The following is a 17,617-nucleotide window of genomic DNA, read 5'->3' as shown; positions in this document are numbered from 1 at the left end:
AATTTGGAGAGTCTGGAAGATAACAGGACCTGTAGTGTAATGAATATAATATTGATGTATTTTTCCTTTTGCAAAAACTACTTGAAGTGGGCTTTATTTCTTACAGTGGATTTGTTTCTAAAAAGTGATTTCTGCTTTGATGGAACTTGTTTCTAAAGTTCTCTCAGCCCCAGACTTCATTCAGCAATGTGTTAGTGCATGCTATTTTGTTTAGAGAATGCTGCCTGGCCAGTTTTCAGGTGGGGACGAGTATACGCTAGCTTTGATGTGTTCCGGCTCTAACCTGATTGGACTAGCATAGCAGGTTGATGTTGCGTGACCTGTAACAGTAGGATCTTATCAAAGTTCTTCTCTGGTGGATAAACGCAACATTCTTATTTCACGCTGCTGGGACTGATCAAAGGCATTCTAAAGGATTTCTGCCGCTATGTTAAAAGACACCTTCTTCCCTTCACCGGGCAAGTGCATGAAGTTAATTGGGAAAAAAGTCCATTTACCAGAACTTCTAAGGTAATACCCACTGATTTTATGAAGATTGAGATGTATAGCGGCTCTCAAAGTGCTGTTGTGAGTTCTAGTTGTTATCAATGTTTGTTATAGGTCTACTTAATGGAATTGTAACACTCGCCCCTATAATGTAAGCAAGACCATTTTTGCAAGTTTCTAATGTAAGCCAGATAATTGCAATGCATTAACTGCATGTTAAATGTTTGGTTATGCTTAGTAATTAGAAACATATTTTTTTTAAAACGGCAAGCAATGTTATCTGCTTGCAAACCTGTGATGGTTCAGCAATTTTAACCTGCACACTACATAAGGCACAGCTGCTGCCCTTGGTCTACACTGAGTCAGTTCAGCCAGGGGAGCAGGTGGATAGTGCTATAGTTGACGTAGTGTCCCAAATTAACAAGGTAGTCAAGGCGAGAAAAGTCAGAAGTCAAGATTTCTGTTGCCTGCTGGCCAGTGAAGTATGTGTAAATTAGTTTGAATGCTGTTCTTGTGAATTATAGAATCCCTCAGTAGCTTTAACCTCATTGATTTTGTTACTTTCTTCTGTGTCACTTTGAAATGCAGTTGAGTTCTGCCCACTGTCTTTGCCAATATTTAGCCTTCAATCAACACTTAACATAGGTTATCTGATCCTTACCACACCACTGTTTGTGGGAGCCTTCTGTGTGTTTCTGTAAAGCACGTGGGTAACCTAAGCTTGTAAAATGCATGTTTTTTTTTTCCCCCAGTATTTTGGCTTGGAGACATTTCTGTGAAATTTCATATTGAAATCTGTGCTGAATAAGCAGAATTGCCAAAATTTTTTTTATCAAGTCCTACTTGTGATCAATGATGTGGAGGATTATGTATCCTGTTTTCATGCAGTCAGTAGATTACTGGAAAGCTCTGAGTTGAAAGAACTTGGGTTTGTGGGTACATTTGAATTTCTGGGATTTCCAAATGAGTAATTCTGTCCATTTGAAGAGTCATGTTTCATGGCGAATGGGGTTACCATCTCCGAGTGAAGCTACTCTGGGAGAGTTTTTTTTTTCCTCTGGGCATGATGACATAATTGAGTAAGCTTTAACTTGTCATTTCCAAACCCATGTGCACCTCACCCCCACTGGTGCCAGCTGTGCCAGAATGCCCCATCACCAGGGTCATTCATCAGTTGTTTTGGGCAGTGTTAATAACTATTAAAACCAGTAGGCTAGCTTTCTCATAGCTATAATGTAAGCAGCACTCCCTTTATTTTTAACCAAATTACTCTGCCTCGAATCTCTTGAGACTTGAGTCAAGTCTTTCTGTGGAAAGTTTTCTAAGTTTGGTTTTTGGGCTTTGGTTTTTTTTTTAAATAATCGATGTAATTTTTCTATCCCAGCAGCAAAGCTGGAAGCAGCACTCCCTCTTACCTCAAGTCTCAGCCTCCCGGGACCCCACTGGAATGCAGAGAGAGCTGCTGAGGCTTTCTAGGCTGGGCTGGACTGGGCAGGTGGATATGCATTTTCCAGGCAGACGGGGCAGTTGAGAAGTTCAGACCGTTCTCTTAACCGCTCATTCCTTTTACCGCCTGACTGGGCTGGATCCTGTGTCCCCTCTGACTTTCTCTGTCTCGGTCGGGTCAGCCTGAGGCTCACTCGTGCTCTGGCTTAGAGTCAGCGGGCGAGAAACTGGGCAGAATAAGCGATGTTTGTGCGCGCGGCTGCGATGTAAACATTCTATGTCGTCACGCTGCACCTGCACTGGTGTACCGCCTGTGAACGCCATCACCCATTACCATTCAGTGAAATGGGCTCTCTCTGGCCGCTGGGAGTAGGTTCGTGTAATTTTATAGTATTTTTGCAAATCTCCCGGTTCGCTTTTAACAACCGCCGGGGAAACTGAGGGCAAACCCAGCAGTCTCCAGATCGTTCCGGCTTGTCCGCTTTTCTGTATATAAAGAGTTCAGGAAGAATGTTTTCACACTGCCTCAAAAAACAGTGTTGTTTAAGCATTATCAGGAATCGCAACATTTCCGAATTTAAAAATTTGCATTTCTGGAAGAGAAGTGTGCTAACACACTGGACCAGTCCCTGTAGCTATTTGTTGACCACAATCCAATGGTAGATTCGTAGAACTGCGCAACACTGAGTTCACCTGATGTTGAATTGTTTATCGTTAGCAATTGGCATTGTTCCCGGAGTGTCTTAGCGGAACAGCAACAAGAGTGTGATAACTACTCTCTCTAAAAATTCAGATGTTAATTACTGATATGTGTGTTGGGGATTTTGGTGGCATATTTCACACACCCATGGTTATAAAGTTATTTTAAAGTAACCCGTTTCAATGTGTGGATAACATAGAATTGACACTATCTCCAGTAATAACGTGAAAATAATCTGAAGGAATGTTAATTTAAGATATAAGGGTGAAGGGCATTGTTTAATTAAGTACCCGGAGCACTTATAAGGAGAGACTGCTGGGACCAGGGTTGGTGGGTAGGAAGCAGATGGGTTTATTCACAGAATGCAGCATTATGTATTATCAAGAAAGGTATAGGTGTCCTAGTTTCCTAGTTCACCAACTGGCTTGGGATTGGATTAACAATGATACTTCATCACTTATGAATTATTTGATCACCTGCCCCTAGTGAAATTTTCATTGCATCTGGACACAGACTAAAATATTTTATCGACCACTTTGAAGCAGGTCAGGGTCAGTAATAAAGCTGACTTTTTTTTTCCAAATGTAATTTTCTCCTCTTAAAGTTGGCTGCAGTGTGTGACCACTACAAACGGAGGTGATGCAAGCATTCAAATTACTGAATATCCACTCACTGGTGTTTGATGTAAGAGTTAAATTTTTCACCTGAACTTCCTTGGCAACAGCTTTATTTATTCAGGACCTTTTATCTTTTCTCTCCTGTGCAAAAGATTTTTTATTCTGCCTAGTACCTTGCACAGGAAAATAAACTCATGTCAGGCATTAACGCACATGGCCCCATGTGCAATGTGGGCGATTGAGATCATTGGTTGATGTGGGGGGGTGGGGGAAGCAGGGTGGAGGCAAATGGGCCAGCAGAGGTGGTGGTTAGCCAGTTGAGCCACTTAAGGCCTATTGTCAGAGGCCAACTGGAATTTTCCAGTTGCCTCCTTTTGTGTTAACCTCTGATAGCTACTACAAGGCACTGATCAATAATGTGGATTGTTTTAAGTTCTACATGTACACACAAGTCTTCACTGTACAACTATCTCCTTCAGACTGCTAATGTACAGAAGTCACATGATGATGTGTAACATCACATCCTTATGCTGCTGTACATTAGAAACATGGGCCACACCTCTTAAAGGTGTGCCAAAACACTTACCAGGGTCTAGGCCTGCTGCCTGGAGGTGGCCTTGATGGCAGACCAAGGGGAATTAGTGTTCCAGGCCGGCCTAGTCGCTTGCCTGCCTGGCTTCAGCTGTAGCCGCAGGTCACCCTGTGGCGAGGTTAGTTTGTCTGTGTCTCCCTCTGCCCACAAATATGGGCTTTTCACCCCCTGTTTGACTCTGGTGGCAGGGTTAAGTCTGCAGGGAAAATGTAATAACCTTCACTTTGCGGTAAATGCTGAGTCACTGTGCCACTCTTCAAACCCTCCCATTTAAACAACCTTTTTATTAGGGGGGGTGGTTGATTCCCTTGGTTAGTGTGTGTAATGTTTGAATCAAATCTGTAACATTTTAACACGTCTGTACATGCTTTTTAGGTGTTCGGTTAGAAATGGCTACGAATAATTGACAATTTTATCTGAAAACAACCAGATTATTTCTGGGAATAGCAGTGACCTTAACTGCTGCAGTCACTTTGCTTTATGTTCCTGTGAGCATCAGTAAATGGAGGAAGATTAAAGCTTGCATTTTCACTGTTTTTGAATATGCGGATATGGGATAGTGTGCACAACTGCAGTGAAAATGAGATGAGCAGTGTAACTAATTGCAGCTGCTGCAAAGATTAATCTTGAAAAATTAACAATCAAGGTGGCACAGCACACTGTCCGAATTGGTTCTTTAAATTTGTGGAAAGAGTTAGAGAAAGGCTGCTTTCTTCGCAGTTGGAGGCAGTTTAATTATACTTGGATTAAGCTCTGCTTTACCCTGAAATCAGGAAAAGATTGATATTTTACACTTTTTTTTGAATATTTTACCTGAGACACGTGTGAAGTAAAAAGATGATTGGAATGATAAATGACTTGCAATATTGGGTCCTGTCCAAATTTTTCAGGAGTGTAGGACTGCCTTTACTTATGTTGTGCCTTTTACTCTATGCCCATTAAGAATACAAAAGCAAGGAAGTTTATGATGAAACCTGTATAAAATACTGGTTTGGTGTCAACTGGAGTGTTGTGTCCACTTCTGGACACCACACCTGGGGAAGGATGTGAAGGCATTACAGAGGGTGCAAAAACAAGATCCATGAGAATGGTTCCAGGGATGTGGAACTTCGGTTACATACACAGATTGGAAAAGCTGAAGGTTAAGAGGATTTTTGATTTGAGGGCCTGGACAAAGTAGATGGGGAGAAACTGTTGACTGAAACATCAAGAGCCAGGGGACACTGATTCAAGGCAATTGATAAAGGAAGCAATGGCAACATGAGGAAAAGGTGTCTCTTTTTTTAAGCAAGTGGTTAGTATCTGGAATGTACTGCTTGAATATATGGTGGAGGCACAGCCAACTAAGACCTTCAGACAATCATCCAATTCTCTTTGGAAGAGAAAATTTGCAATGCTATGGGGAAAAAGCAGGGGAATGGAACTAGGCGAGTTGCTATTGCAGAGAGTCACCATGAAGTGTTGCAGTGGTAATATCCTTGCCAGAAGGTCCAGGTTCAAGTCCCACTCTGGGACTTGATGGCCAAGGTAGGTGTATTCACAACATGGCCAAACACGTTGAGCCTCAATTTGTAAATTCTTCCAGCACACGCCAGTGTCCGATCTCACCGATTCCTGGTCAGCCATGTGATGGAAAGAAATTGGAGCCTCTACCATCACTATCCATAACTCCAGGCTACAGCAAGCATGTAAAAACATATGATGCTACGGCAACTTGGACTCCTTGCTGGGGGCCAGTTGGCTCAATTGGCTGGACGACTGGTGTGGGTCAGATTGGTGCCCACAGCACTAGCCTCGATCCCCATTCTAACAGTGTTGGATTCGGGACCTGCCTCCTTGCCCTGCCCATCGTGCAGGTTGTGGTGCTGTGGGTCAGATCTTCTTGGGCCGAGAACTCGAAGATTTTATAAAATGCTTCTTCTCAAAGATTCTGACTGTTGTTAACCCGTCTTGTCATGAATGTGTGTACACTGATTAGAGATTATAGGTTATTTGACCGAGGCTACTTGATGTTTCTGATATGAGCTCCGATTTAGGACCTTTTTATGGATAAAAATTTTTAAAAACTGAGCCATTTTCTCTAGCCAAATATCTTAAGCTGCACTTTCTGTTTCCCCCTGGACAACTGTTCATTCCCTACTCTCATCACTCCTCCTACCCCTGTTCGGTTAGTTACATCCCCTCTCTGCTTTTGATACTACCTCCCGGAACCGCTTGGCCTTGATGTGGTTCTTCCTTCAAGAATAGTTGAATTTGAATCAGTCTCTTTATTTCCATCCCTCCCACCCATGTAACCGGCCATCAACTCAACATCTACCTTTGCTGCCCTTCCAAAGTGAAAAGAGGGGATTGTATGTATTTATAGTGACTTTCACAGCTGAATTTACAGTCAATTACATACTCCTGGGGATGAGGCAAAATTCCTACACTGCAACAATAAAGTTCTTTGAGGTGTTTCAGCAAAATGTGTTTAATGTGGAGCAATATTTTGTTCTGGTTTGGTCTGGATCAAATTGGTTTATTCATGTTGAACCATTTTTAAAAAAAAAAATTTCACCTATATTTTTGTTTGACCAATTGTTCTGTTTTCTTTTATTTTTTTTTAAACTTAATTGTTGCATGTATTTAGGAAGTAGAATCCATGAGCTGTGAATTTTGTTGCACGTGGGGTTGCGCTTGTTGCAATGATAGTAAGTTAGTGACTGTATAGGTGAATCAGTCCTAAGCATGGGGAACCTTGGGGGCGGAGTTATTTTTTTTAGCCTTTGTCCTTGGGTGGTTGTAACTTCAACTGGAGTCTGTAAATTTTACTGTTCCTCAAAAGAAACTAGTCCTGCGTTCCAAGCTTATTACAACTGGCAACGAGGATAAATAACGCTGATTATTTAAAGGGAAGAAAGAAAAGTGTACTCACCAGCAATGCCTCACTTTGGCAGAATTGACCCATTACAACTCATCCACTGAGGACTGGAGTCAGTACATTGAGTGCTGAGGTTTCTACTTTGTGGCTATCAAAATACGGCAAAGGAGAAAAGGTAGGCAATTCTCCTCAGTGTCTGCAGGAGCAAAACCTATAACCTAATCCGTAGCTTGATGGCTCTGAATGTGCCAAGTTCCAGAATCTTCACCGAGCCAGTAGACCTCGTGAATGGACATTTTCAGCTTAAACCCTCAGTGATCATGCAAAGATTCAAGTTTAACTCTCAAGTAAGGGCCCCCGATGAGTCGATTGTAACGTATATCGTGAAGTTAAAACAGTTAACGGAGCACTGACTCCGGTGATACTTTAAACAGCCTGTTGCGAGATCATTTAGTTTGCGGCCTAAACGATGACGCCATTCAGCACCACTTGTTTGCAGAAGTTGAAATGGACCTGAAGCGTGCCGCGGAGAGAGAGAGCGCGGAGAGGGAATCGCAGGCTTTGCAGAGTGTGCAACGTGGTGTCGTTTCGCAACTAGGGCAGGAACCTGCTGCCGGGCATGGCATGAAGATCAGGGAGGCTACTGTGAAGCGGGACACAGCCTCTATCAGTAGAAAAATAAAAAAGAAATGCTGGAATCAGCTCACCAGTAACCCAGAAGTTAGTGTTGTTGTTGTTGTGGGGGAAATCATGCACCCGAAGTCTGTAGATTTAAAGAGGCGGAATGCCACTACTGCTACAAAAAGGGCATGTTGTTAAACAGTGCAGGACTAGATCAAGGCAGCCATTCAGACAGCAGGTCAAGTTAAATGAAGTGCACAATATAGATGAGTCAGAAGCTACTGAGGCTGATGTTTATTCCCTACACAATCTGAAGGCCAGGAAAACTGAACCAACCACTGTTACACTTCAAGTAAATGGGAAGCCTCTACTCATGGAGGTTGACACAGGAGCAGTGGTGGGAAAACACACCTTTAAATAACCCCCAGAAAGTACCCAGCCACTGAGTTTCGAGAAAACCGCTGCTCAGTTTAAAAACATGTATACAGGAGAAGTAATACAGGTGAAAGGCATCACCTCTGTACCTGTATCATACAGACTATAGACAGCTCAGCTGCCAGTAATTGTTGTAGCTGGAGAAGGACCCAGCCTTCTGGGCCATGATTGGCTGAAAGAAATCAAATTAAACAGGTCCAAAATTTTTCAAGTCCGAGCAGGAAAGAACCCTGAGTTGACAAGGGAATGTGATGGTGTCTTTTGGAATGAGACTGAAGACCTTCACAGGAAGCAAGGACCCCTCAGTTCAGAATTGGTTCCACAGGAAAATCCTGAAAAGAAGCTAAACGAATGCAGTGCCACTCTGAACCAACTGAAGAAACAGTTGGAAGAAAAAAACCCAACAATAATCGATGTTCAAGAGGAAGCCAAAAGATACAAAAGAGGCAGGAGAACTGAGGAATCAGTTGATGGAGACAGAGGCCTTAGAAGGGAAAGTCATGGAACTTTGCAGTGCAAATGGGTAACTCAACCTCCCTGCACTGAACCAAGTTAAGATTTCACTGGAGAGAAATTTGACCGCCTGTGAAATCAAAATGGAGGAGACGAAACCCAGTGGCAAATGCACAAAAAAAAAAAAAAAAAATCCTATGTGAAAAGCTGATCAGACATGTATCCAGAATCCAGTCTGCAACTGAGAAAGGATTCTTGCAAATTGAAAAAGAGGGCTTATCTATTGTACTTAGGGTAAAATTCCATCAATATTTACACAGTTGACACTTCACCATAGTGTCAGATCACAAACCACTGTTAGGGTTGTTTAGTGAAGATAAGGCAATCCCACCAATAGCCTCTGCTAGAATTCAACGATGGACTTTAATTTTGTCGGCGTACAATTATGCACCGTCTGGATGTGCATATAGAAAATGCAGACCCCCTCAGTCGTCTCCCTTTGCCAGATAGTATTACGCACGTAGCAGTATCTCAAGAGGTAGTACTTGCGTTGAATTTCCTGGACTCCCCACCAGCCTGCGCAAGACAGATAAAGAATTGGAAAAATTGGGATCCAATTTTAGGAAGATTCTGAACAAGTATTACAAGGATGGTGAAATGCACAAGTCCCTGAAGAATTAAAAGCATTCTTTGTACCCGGATCCGAACTGAGTTGTCAAGATGGTATCTTGTTACGGGGAGCAAGAGTCAATATTCCTGTGCAAGGAAGAGAACCATTATTGGAAGAACTTCATAGTGCGCATCCTGGTATTTTAAAAATGAAGATGCTCGCACGAAGTTATATCTGATGGCCAGGTATAGACAGTGATATAGAAAAAATGGTGAAACACTGTCTCCAGTGCCAGTAACAGCAGAAGTTGCCCATTTCAGCTCCTCTGCATCTGTGGGAGTGGCCTGGTTGACCCTGGGTTAGACTACACATAGACGATGTAGGCCCATTTCTAGGTACTATGTTTCTGATGATTTAGTGATGCACATTCAAAGTGGATGGATGTGTTTGAAGTGATCAGCTACGTTGTCTGCAACCATTGAAAAACTGCACCAGAGTTTGTTCATGGTTTACCTGAAATTGTCAGACAATGGTACTACTTCCACTAGTACTGAATTCCAAAGGTTTGTGAACCTAGATGGAATTAAACACATCAGAACAGCACTGTATCATCCCTCATCCAATGGGTTAGCAGAGAGCAGTACGAACCTTTTAAAACCAACATGAAACAAACAGAGGGAACGTTAGAAACACGTTTCAAGATTTTCTGGTTAGCTATTGCACAATTCATGCAACCACTGGTTTAACACCTACAGAATTGTTAATGAAGCGCTGACTTTGTACAGGATTGAGACTAGTATTCCCTAATTTAGAGGGGAAGGTCAAGAGAAACCAGGGTAAGTCCAAGTGAATCATGACTTTCACAGTAAAGGTTGAGAGTTTACTGCAGGAGAGACAGGTTATTTTTGTACGAAATTTTGCAACTGGACCAAGATGGGTTCCTGGTACAATTGTTTCTGAATCAGGACCTTGAGTCGAAGTGGAAAATGGGATTATTAGAAAACACGTGGATCATCTCGGAAGTCGAAACCCTCCCAACCGGTTAATCCACCTGAAATCGAAGTCAAAACTTTGACCCCTGCAGTGCCAAATCGACAGAGATCTGGTATGTCTATTCTGAAGTGAATCGTTCAGAACTGCCATTGTCTAAGGATGTCCCTGATGCTGCAGTTCCTGTGCAAGTCAATCTAATAGAAGAACCTCCAGTTGTAGAGTTGCGGTGCTCTACCTGAATCGGAAAAACTCAAATTAAATTTTATAATGGGGTGAACTGTATATAATTGTACGTAATATGGGTTAAGATGTTTTTGTAAGTAAGCAGGTAAAACAAAAAATGGGGAGGAATGAAATGATTATTTTAAACCATTTCTTACTACTGTGGAGATCATATGACTGTATAGATGGATCAGCCCTTAACATGGGGAATCTTAGGGTCAGAGCTGCTTTAGCCTTGATCTTGGAACAAGCATGTAGTCTAATCAGGAGTCTGTAAATAAAGTTTACTGTTTCTTACAAGAAATTAGTCCTCCATTCCAAGTTCATTTACTGTTTGTGGCGATGGTGGCCATTGTTATCATTGTCATCATCCACCAAACTCAGCTGTATATAGTACACCAGGAGAGCATGGGACCAGATTCGCAACCAACCTAATAGCAATAGAGTAATTCAGAATTGAGCCTTATTAGGTTGTCTCATGACGCTTAAAGGCTTGTATGGTTGAACAATATCTGTTTATCCATGTAAATAGTTGTATTAATACAGTCCTGACTATGTGCTATCTTCCTGCTGACTTTACCAAATTCACCATTATAATCCTCTACTTCCATGTGAGTCCTAACATCATAATGTGGTCAGTACTGTTTTCCCATTCCCCATTAACTTTTACAATCCCGAAGATCCTAATACTACATTTTCCTTCTGATATGCGCGTCAAGTGAATTTGGCTGGCTAACAAATCATCTACCTGCAGAGACCAAGAATAGCATTAAGAGCAGTAAAGTTAACGGGCCAGATTTTGCAGTTGGCAGGGCAGTAAGGATGCTCATCCCTGATCTCCTCTAAGTCTAGCTGAGGAATCTAACAGTCCCTCTGGTAAGTTTTCCTTCTATATCAACATAGTGGCACTACAGCTGATTTGCAGTGTGCTTTTACTGCTTATTCCCAACATGGAGATGGAGTGATGTTTTTGGACTGTGAGCAACCAATCATGTATTAAGATTTTGCACGGACATCTCCAAACAGGGAAACAAAGCATTGAAATAAAATGACTTTTTTTTTTACGTAGACCAATTTAAACATTGTCCATTCAGAGGATGAAGGTAGAAGCTAAAATATTCTGAACTTATTTCCAAAAAACTTCTAAAAACATTTAGCACAAATTAACGAACTTAACAGCACTCCAAGGATATTAACTTTTCTTTCAGGGCAAGTTCTGATGTTCAGATGTATAGAGTGGATGTGGGGAAGATGTTTCCATTAGTAGGAGAGACTGGGTCCCGAGGGCACAGCCTCAGAGTAAAGGGAAGACCTTTTAGAACAGAGATGAGGAGAAACTTCTTTAGGCAGAGAGTGGTGGATCTATGGAATTCATTGCCACAGAAGGCTGTGGAGGCCAGGTCATTGAGTGTATTTAAGACCAAGATAGATAGGTTCTTGATTGGTAAGGGGATCAAAGGTTACGGGGAGAAGGCAGGAGAATGGGGTTGAGAAACCTATCAGCCATGATTGAATGGCGGAGTAGACTCGATGGGCCGAATGGCCTAATTTCTGCTCTTATATCTTATGGTCTTCATCAAATTTTGTGAATCACGTTGCTGTTTAATCAGGCGTAATTGGGGTTTTAAACCATGTATGTAACTTTTTCTTTTCTTTTTGAGATTTCTAACAATGGGAGTGGGGAAACCTGTCATCCTCGCTGATTTTTGATTGACCACAGGCTCTGGGAGGAGCCAGAGTGCAGCCTGCAGCTGACCCCTGAGTGGGCTTCAGCGTTCCTGCACATGTCCCATCACCTAAAGTTAAAAAGTTGCCGGCAGTTTCAGAGGGTCATTAACAGTGAGCACTTGGTGGCTGCTTCGCCGCCCCCCCCCCCAAGGAGTCCAGCCCAACAATTGTCACCAGCCTTTGCCTTTTCACTCCAGGGGAAGTGTTAGTGGGCAAACTTTTTTTTTATGGTGACTCCGGGAAAGGACTCGTGCAACAGCAGAGGGAGGGGTCAAATCAAAATGATCAACGCTCTTGCACTCCCACGTGCCCCCAACTCATTGCTGTCGGTCACTGACTTAACTTGAACATTTGCTTTACGGGAGCTGTCATTATAATTGCGAGTTAACGCTGGTCACTCCGATAGCTTTCTGTCTTTGCTGATCTGAGGTTTTTCTCCACTTTTGCGGCAGCTGCCCCAATGAGATTGGACTGATGGCTGAGAAGCAGAAGAAGAATAAGAAGAAGTTGCAAGCGCAACAAAGGATCTCCAGCTTGGAAGCAGATTCCATTTTGCCGGAGATTCAGCAGAAAGAGCAAGAATTGCAACTCGCCAGGTGACGGTGCAAGGGTTTCAATTGCCTCTGTGTGTGTGTGTGTGTGTGTGTGTATGTATATGGTGCGGTTCTAAAAGACCTAGTTGAAGATTGTGCATCTTGTACATTTTTTGTGAACCTCTGAGAAATGTAAAGCTGCTAATAACAACATTTTTTTGCTGTGAGTAAATTGATGCTTTTAACCAAATTCTTTTGGAGTTAAGTTCTGTTGTGAGTCTTAACCTGCTGATGAATAATCCCACCCCCCCCCCCCCCCCCCCCAAACTCTTCATCACTGGTATAAAAGCAAAAAAAACTGCGGATGCTGGAAATCCAAAACAAAAATAAAAATACCTGGAAAAACTCAGCAGGTCTGTCAATCTACAAAGGAGCTGAGGTCAGAGGATTAGCGTTACAAAGTCCTAACCTGGCCCCTAATCCATTCCTCTTTTTTTTTAAGTGTAACTCAGTGCCAGCAAAGTGGAAATGTTGAATTTTGGCTATAGTGGAAATGACTGTCTGTCTGATGTGATTGTTGTTGCTTTATTCAGACCACAGACCTTTGATTCACCTGGCTTAAAAAATGAAGACGAACCATTGGTTAGAAGAAGACGATCGGCCTCTGCTTCAGTAAGGAACTCAATCATATAAACCCTACAATTTTGTCTTGCATGTCTGGGAAAGTAATGGAACATGAGTCTAGTCACAGATGCAAAGTTAGAGAACAAATGCATGGAAGAATTGAAAGTGTTGGTCACTTAATCTAGAATGGACTTGAGTGTGAGATATCAAAAAATCGTTTTGCTTCAACAAATTTGGGTGTATCCACCTCTAATGAAGTCAGATATGCTTCTGGATGATGTCTGTTGGAAAGTACTTAATGCCACATCCTAACTGCAGTCTAACAGTATATAAATATTTAGTTGCTGCATCTTTGTATACACAGTTCTCCAAGTTAGTTTTACTAACCTGATCATAGAATAATTCTGCAAGGAATTATTCTGTCACTCTGAGAACAGAAGTAGTGTCTGAGGAGTTAATCTGAGACCAACTCCATCTCCACATCTTGGGTCTTTTGAGACAGCATTTCGCAGCTTACCACTTTAAACTAGAGAGGTAGACATTGAAGGCCATTTGGGGCTGGAATCTCTGCTTGCTCCTTGGACATGCTCCGGATGAGTTCTGCTTTCATGGGGCGAAAGCCATTTATGTATTTGAGATAGGTGTCAGCAGCATTTACTGTGCAACTGGGGAATCCACTTCAAGAAGGTGGTTGGGGAAACTCGCTGAGGTAGCTTGTCATGGTCTAACTTTGTGGCTGTGCTTTAGGTCGAACATCTTTCGATGTGTCTATTTGGAAAAGGCCCATTTCCATACTGCTTTGCATTCCCTGCTCTCTGCATAGCTAGGACACCACAAAGGCTAATGCATCATATTTATGAATTGCTTGGCCTCCTAATACACCTGCCCATGTGTGGGATGGAATATTATATTTCTGCCCCTAAATGCTATGAAAATCATAAACTGAATTTCTTCTACCCACCCAGATTACATGTTTAAACAACAAATTCAAGGCCAGCTACTTTATTCTGTTTTATCCACAATTTACAATAGTTATTTACTGTACTTCTAAACACATGGTTCTGAGATACATCCAGATAAAAATGTTTGTAATCTAACTAATTTTGCTTTTTTTCCCCGTCTCTTTCTCCCCCCCTCCTTTTTTTAGACAGTGAAGTCAAATGCCACGTTTCTCAAACAGTTTAAAGACATTAATGAAAACGTGATTGACAGTAAGTTTCTGTATCTGGGGTGAATAGGGGCTGTGGTTTCCAAGGCTAATGTACATCTGCGTGCTCGTGTTCTATAATACTCATGCACTATCTCTGTAGAAATCATTAATGAGGCGTGGCGAGCTTTTCCCAATGAACCTGCATTGTACAATGGAGGGACTTTAACGTTATTAAAATTGAGATGAAATTAAGGCTTGGTTGAAGCACCTATGATCTTTGCAATCTAAATTCTGAAGGTCTTTATATGATTTTCGAATGTAACCATGCCCTATTTCCTAATAGGTTTCAAATGTGCCTTGCATAAGGAAGTCCCATACCACGGCAAGATGTATGTGACTGAGAACTATATCTGTTTCTACAGCAGCATTTTAAAAGAGACAAAGGTACGTCTTTCACACCCACCCACCACAGCCCTGCCCCCGCCTCCGCCTCCTCTTAACAGCCTTAAATTCAGCGCTCTGAAATAAACTTACGGCCACAGTGATGGGACACGACTGCCTTGGTCACGGTTGCAGTACTGGGTCATTTAGTTGGATCTGACATTGATTTGTGTAATGCAATCACACATCAAAGTGGGACGCTACATAAGGCAAAAGCATTCAACTTCTTTGGGAGGAGGGGAAGTTTCTACTCCGTCAGCTTTTGAATTAGTAATGTAGGTAATCTGATTCATTTTTCCATTTGAAGAAAGGGTACTTGGAAATAAGACGCGGCAAAGAAGTATTGCATCTGCTGGAGATTGAAGTAGCTGAATATAGAATTATTTTTTTTCTCTTTTTCTTTATCTCTCTCTCTCTCTCTCTCTCTCTCTCTCTCTCTCTCTCTCTCTCTCTCTCTCTCTCCATTCAGCTTGCTGTTCCTGCCGCATCAGTGATTTCATTGAAGAAGCAGAACACGGCCCTTCTTGTCCCCAATGCCCTGTGTGTCAAGACCATGGAAGGAGAGAAGGCAAGTTTCGTTTCTCCAGCTCTGATTCCGTTCGTTCATACTTAAGTGAGGGTAGCACTTGCAAGAAATTTCCCAGCTCTCTCCAACAGTCATCTTCGCAAACGTTTTTTTAATTATCAAATTTTATTCCTTTTATGTAGAGATAATCTGGGGATGCATTTCTTTTTGTCATTTCTTCTCCTAGCTCGGAAGCCTGTTGATTAAGAGATTTCTCTTTTTTTTTTAATATTTAAAAAAAATTCGAATTTCTAGCATGTGCAGGTTTTTTTGGCGGGGGGGTGGGGAAAAGGGAAATCTGCAAATGCTGGAAATTTGAATTTAAAAACCATCTGCATCTGAAAAGCGACATATTTCAATGTTTCAGGTTCTGGTGAAAAGAACTGTCTGAAATGTTAACCTATCTTTCTGTTTTTGGCAATAGATAAATCCATTGTGCATTTCTAACATTTGAACATGCATTTATACTATAGTAGTAGCATCACTGAGCACTAGCTTGCTTCACATCAATACTGCAGTCTCAATTTGGGGACTGACCTGATATCATCAGAGTGCGACTACAAATCAATTTTTCAAAATTATTATTCATTTTTGAGATGTGGGCATCACCGGCAAGGCTGGAATTTACTGCACTGTAAAGGTGGTGGCATATCATCTTGAACAGCTGCATTCTGTGCAGTGAAGATGCTTCTGCCATGGTGGTGGGTAGGGAGTCGGCAGTTTTTATTACAATTGAGTGACTTGCTCGGCATTTAAGAGTCAACCACGGCGTGTGGGACTGGAGCCACATTAGGCCAGACCACGCAGGTTTCCTTCTCTAATGGGCACTAATGAACCAGTTGAACTCCTATCACACATCTGGCAGCTTCATGGCCATACTCATTGATGCAAGCTTTTGATATAAACCAAATTCAAATTCGCGAAATGGCCAATGATACAGAATCGATGACCTGCATCGTAGAACCGGAGAGATTAGATGCCGCCAAAAACCCATGTTATGGTCATTTCCTGGTTTATTTAGAACATGCGACTGAAATAGGCGTTTATGTTGCAGGTTGCATTTTTCAAGCAGTTTTATTTAAATCCAAGTAAAAGTTGGCATAACGATTGTTTCCTGGGAACTAAATTTTGTTTTGATTTTCCTTTTGCAGCATCTGTTCGGATCATTACGGTCAAGAGAAGTGACATTTAAAGTTCTGAAGACCGTTTGTGCCCATCTGGAGGTAGTTTTTCACTGATTTATTGTGTAGATAATCAAGCTTTTGGGTTGGAAACCTGCTGTATAAAACTCAACCTGTGCAAATTCCATCATGAGATTACGACAGAAAGTATTTATTATCGAACTGCACTTGTGTTTTATAAATCTCTAATAACAAAATAATGTTTTCCAGAATGGAAGTCCCACTCACAGCCCTCAGGTTTCAACAGCAGAAAGCAGCTTTAATAGGGATTCCAAAAATTCACAGGTAAGAAACTTAACTGCAGCTACTTGATTAAAATGATTTCTGTAACACTGGTTCCCATTCTTAAAGCTAATGTATGATGTAAAGAACTCAGAAAGCAGTTATTTGCTTCATTTTGCAATCCTGTGCTGCTATTTAAGATTGACAATAAAAAGTTAAGTTTTGGACAAAACTAGACTCCATAATAAATTCTGAAATTAATAATCAACCTTGTATTATTAGAAATACTCACTCTTTGTGTTACCTATAATAAAGACAGTCTTTTCACCCCCAGGAGTTGATTCACTCCAGCTTTGAACAAAGTAGCCAAGTCCTGAACACTACCGTCTGCCATGAAGATTCCCCAGAGTCAATACCAAGTACAGGTTAGCAACCTTAAAATGGATTTATAATGTAGGGACCGAGTGACTTTTTATCTAAAAAAGGACAATGTCTCTGCAAAGCATTGCATGATTAGGGGTTAGCAGCTGTAACTAGAGAGCTTCCTTGTGTGATGCAATTTTTTCATGCAATTGCATTTTGCATATTATATATCATCAGCCGCTTTCCTTCAGCTTGAGCAGGCAGACTAGGCTGTAGACACTTCTTGTCATGTTAGAGCAACGGCAAATGTTCATGTCAATAAAATTCATTTTTGTGCTTCTCCCCCCTTTTGAATGCCATTCATCCGTGCAGTAGTCATCAGTCACCTAGCTACCAAAGCAAACTCAGACAGTTATACTGGAACTGGAATTCACCTGACCAGAAGCCCAATTCTTTTATTGTTTGAGCTAGGCAGCTTCCAGTTCAAAGAACCCTGAACGTCACACTTCCCTTTCGCGTGAAGTGTGGAGGGCACCTATATAGGAACAAGGGTGGCTTGAACTTCTAAATGTAGTTTCAGACATGACTTCACATGTTGGTGTTAAACATCTGATTCTCATGGATTGAGAGTGCATCGTTCCAGTGTGAGACCTTGCCTGCTGGGAATCCAAATCAGCAAAGTGGACATGTTTCCACTAGTTTTTTTTTGTCCTATTCAATTTGAAGGTGGCATGACCATCACTTCCTGCAGTTCCAGTATTCTTGGTAGGAAGCA

At 41.7% G+C, this 17,617-nt stretch overlaps 1 protein-coding gene across 1 annotated transcript in view; it reads left to right on the top strand.

Moving 5' to 3' along the window:
- Nucleotides 1-344: 344 nt before the first annotated feature.
- LOC144689244 (GRAM domain-containing protein 2B-like) overlaps nt 345-17,617 on the top strand; it is a 32,280-nt gene continuing 15,007 nt past the window's right edge. Inside the window, exons 1-9 of the mRNA XM_078556345.1 lie at nt 345-510; nt 12,216-12,359; nt 12,890-12,968; nt 14,068-14,131; nt 14,414-14,514; nt 14,981-15,079; nt 16,228-16,299; nt 16,468-16,542; nt 16,814-16,904. Of these exons, the coding sequence (XP_078412471.1) occupies nt 428-510; nt 12,216-12,359; nt 12,890-12,968; nt 14,068-14,131; nt 14,414-14,514; nt 14,981-15,079; nt 16,228-16,299; nt 16,468-16,542; nt 16,814-16,904 (808 nt within the window). The 5' untranslated portion in view covers nt 345-427. The remainder of the gene's footprint in view (nt 511-12,215; nt 12,360-12,889; nt 12,969-14,067; nt 14,132-14,413; nt 14,515-14,980; nt 15,080-16,227; nt 16,300-16,467; nt 16,543-16,813; nt 16,905-17,617) is intronic.

The sequence above is a fragment of the Cetorhinus maximus genome, chromosome 13 (assembly GCF_964194155.1).
Source record: "Cetorhinus maximus chromosome 13, sCetMax3.hap1.1, whole genome shotgun sequence".
NCBI lineage: Eukaryota > Metazoa > Chordata > Chondrichthyes > Lamniformes > Cetorhinidae > Cetorhinus > Cetorhinus maximus.
The sequence above is the reverse complement of the archived record's forward strand: the minus strand, read 5'-3'. Positions and strand labels throughout refer to the sequence as shown.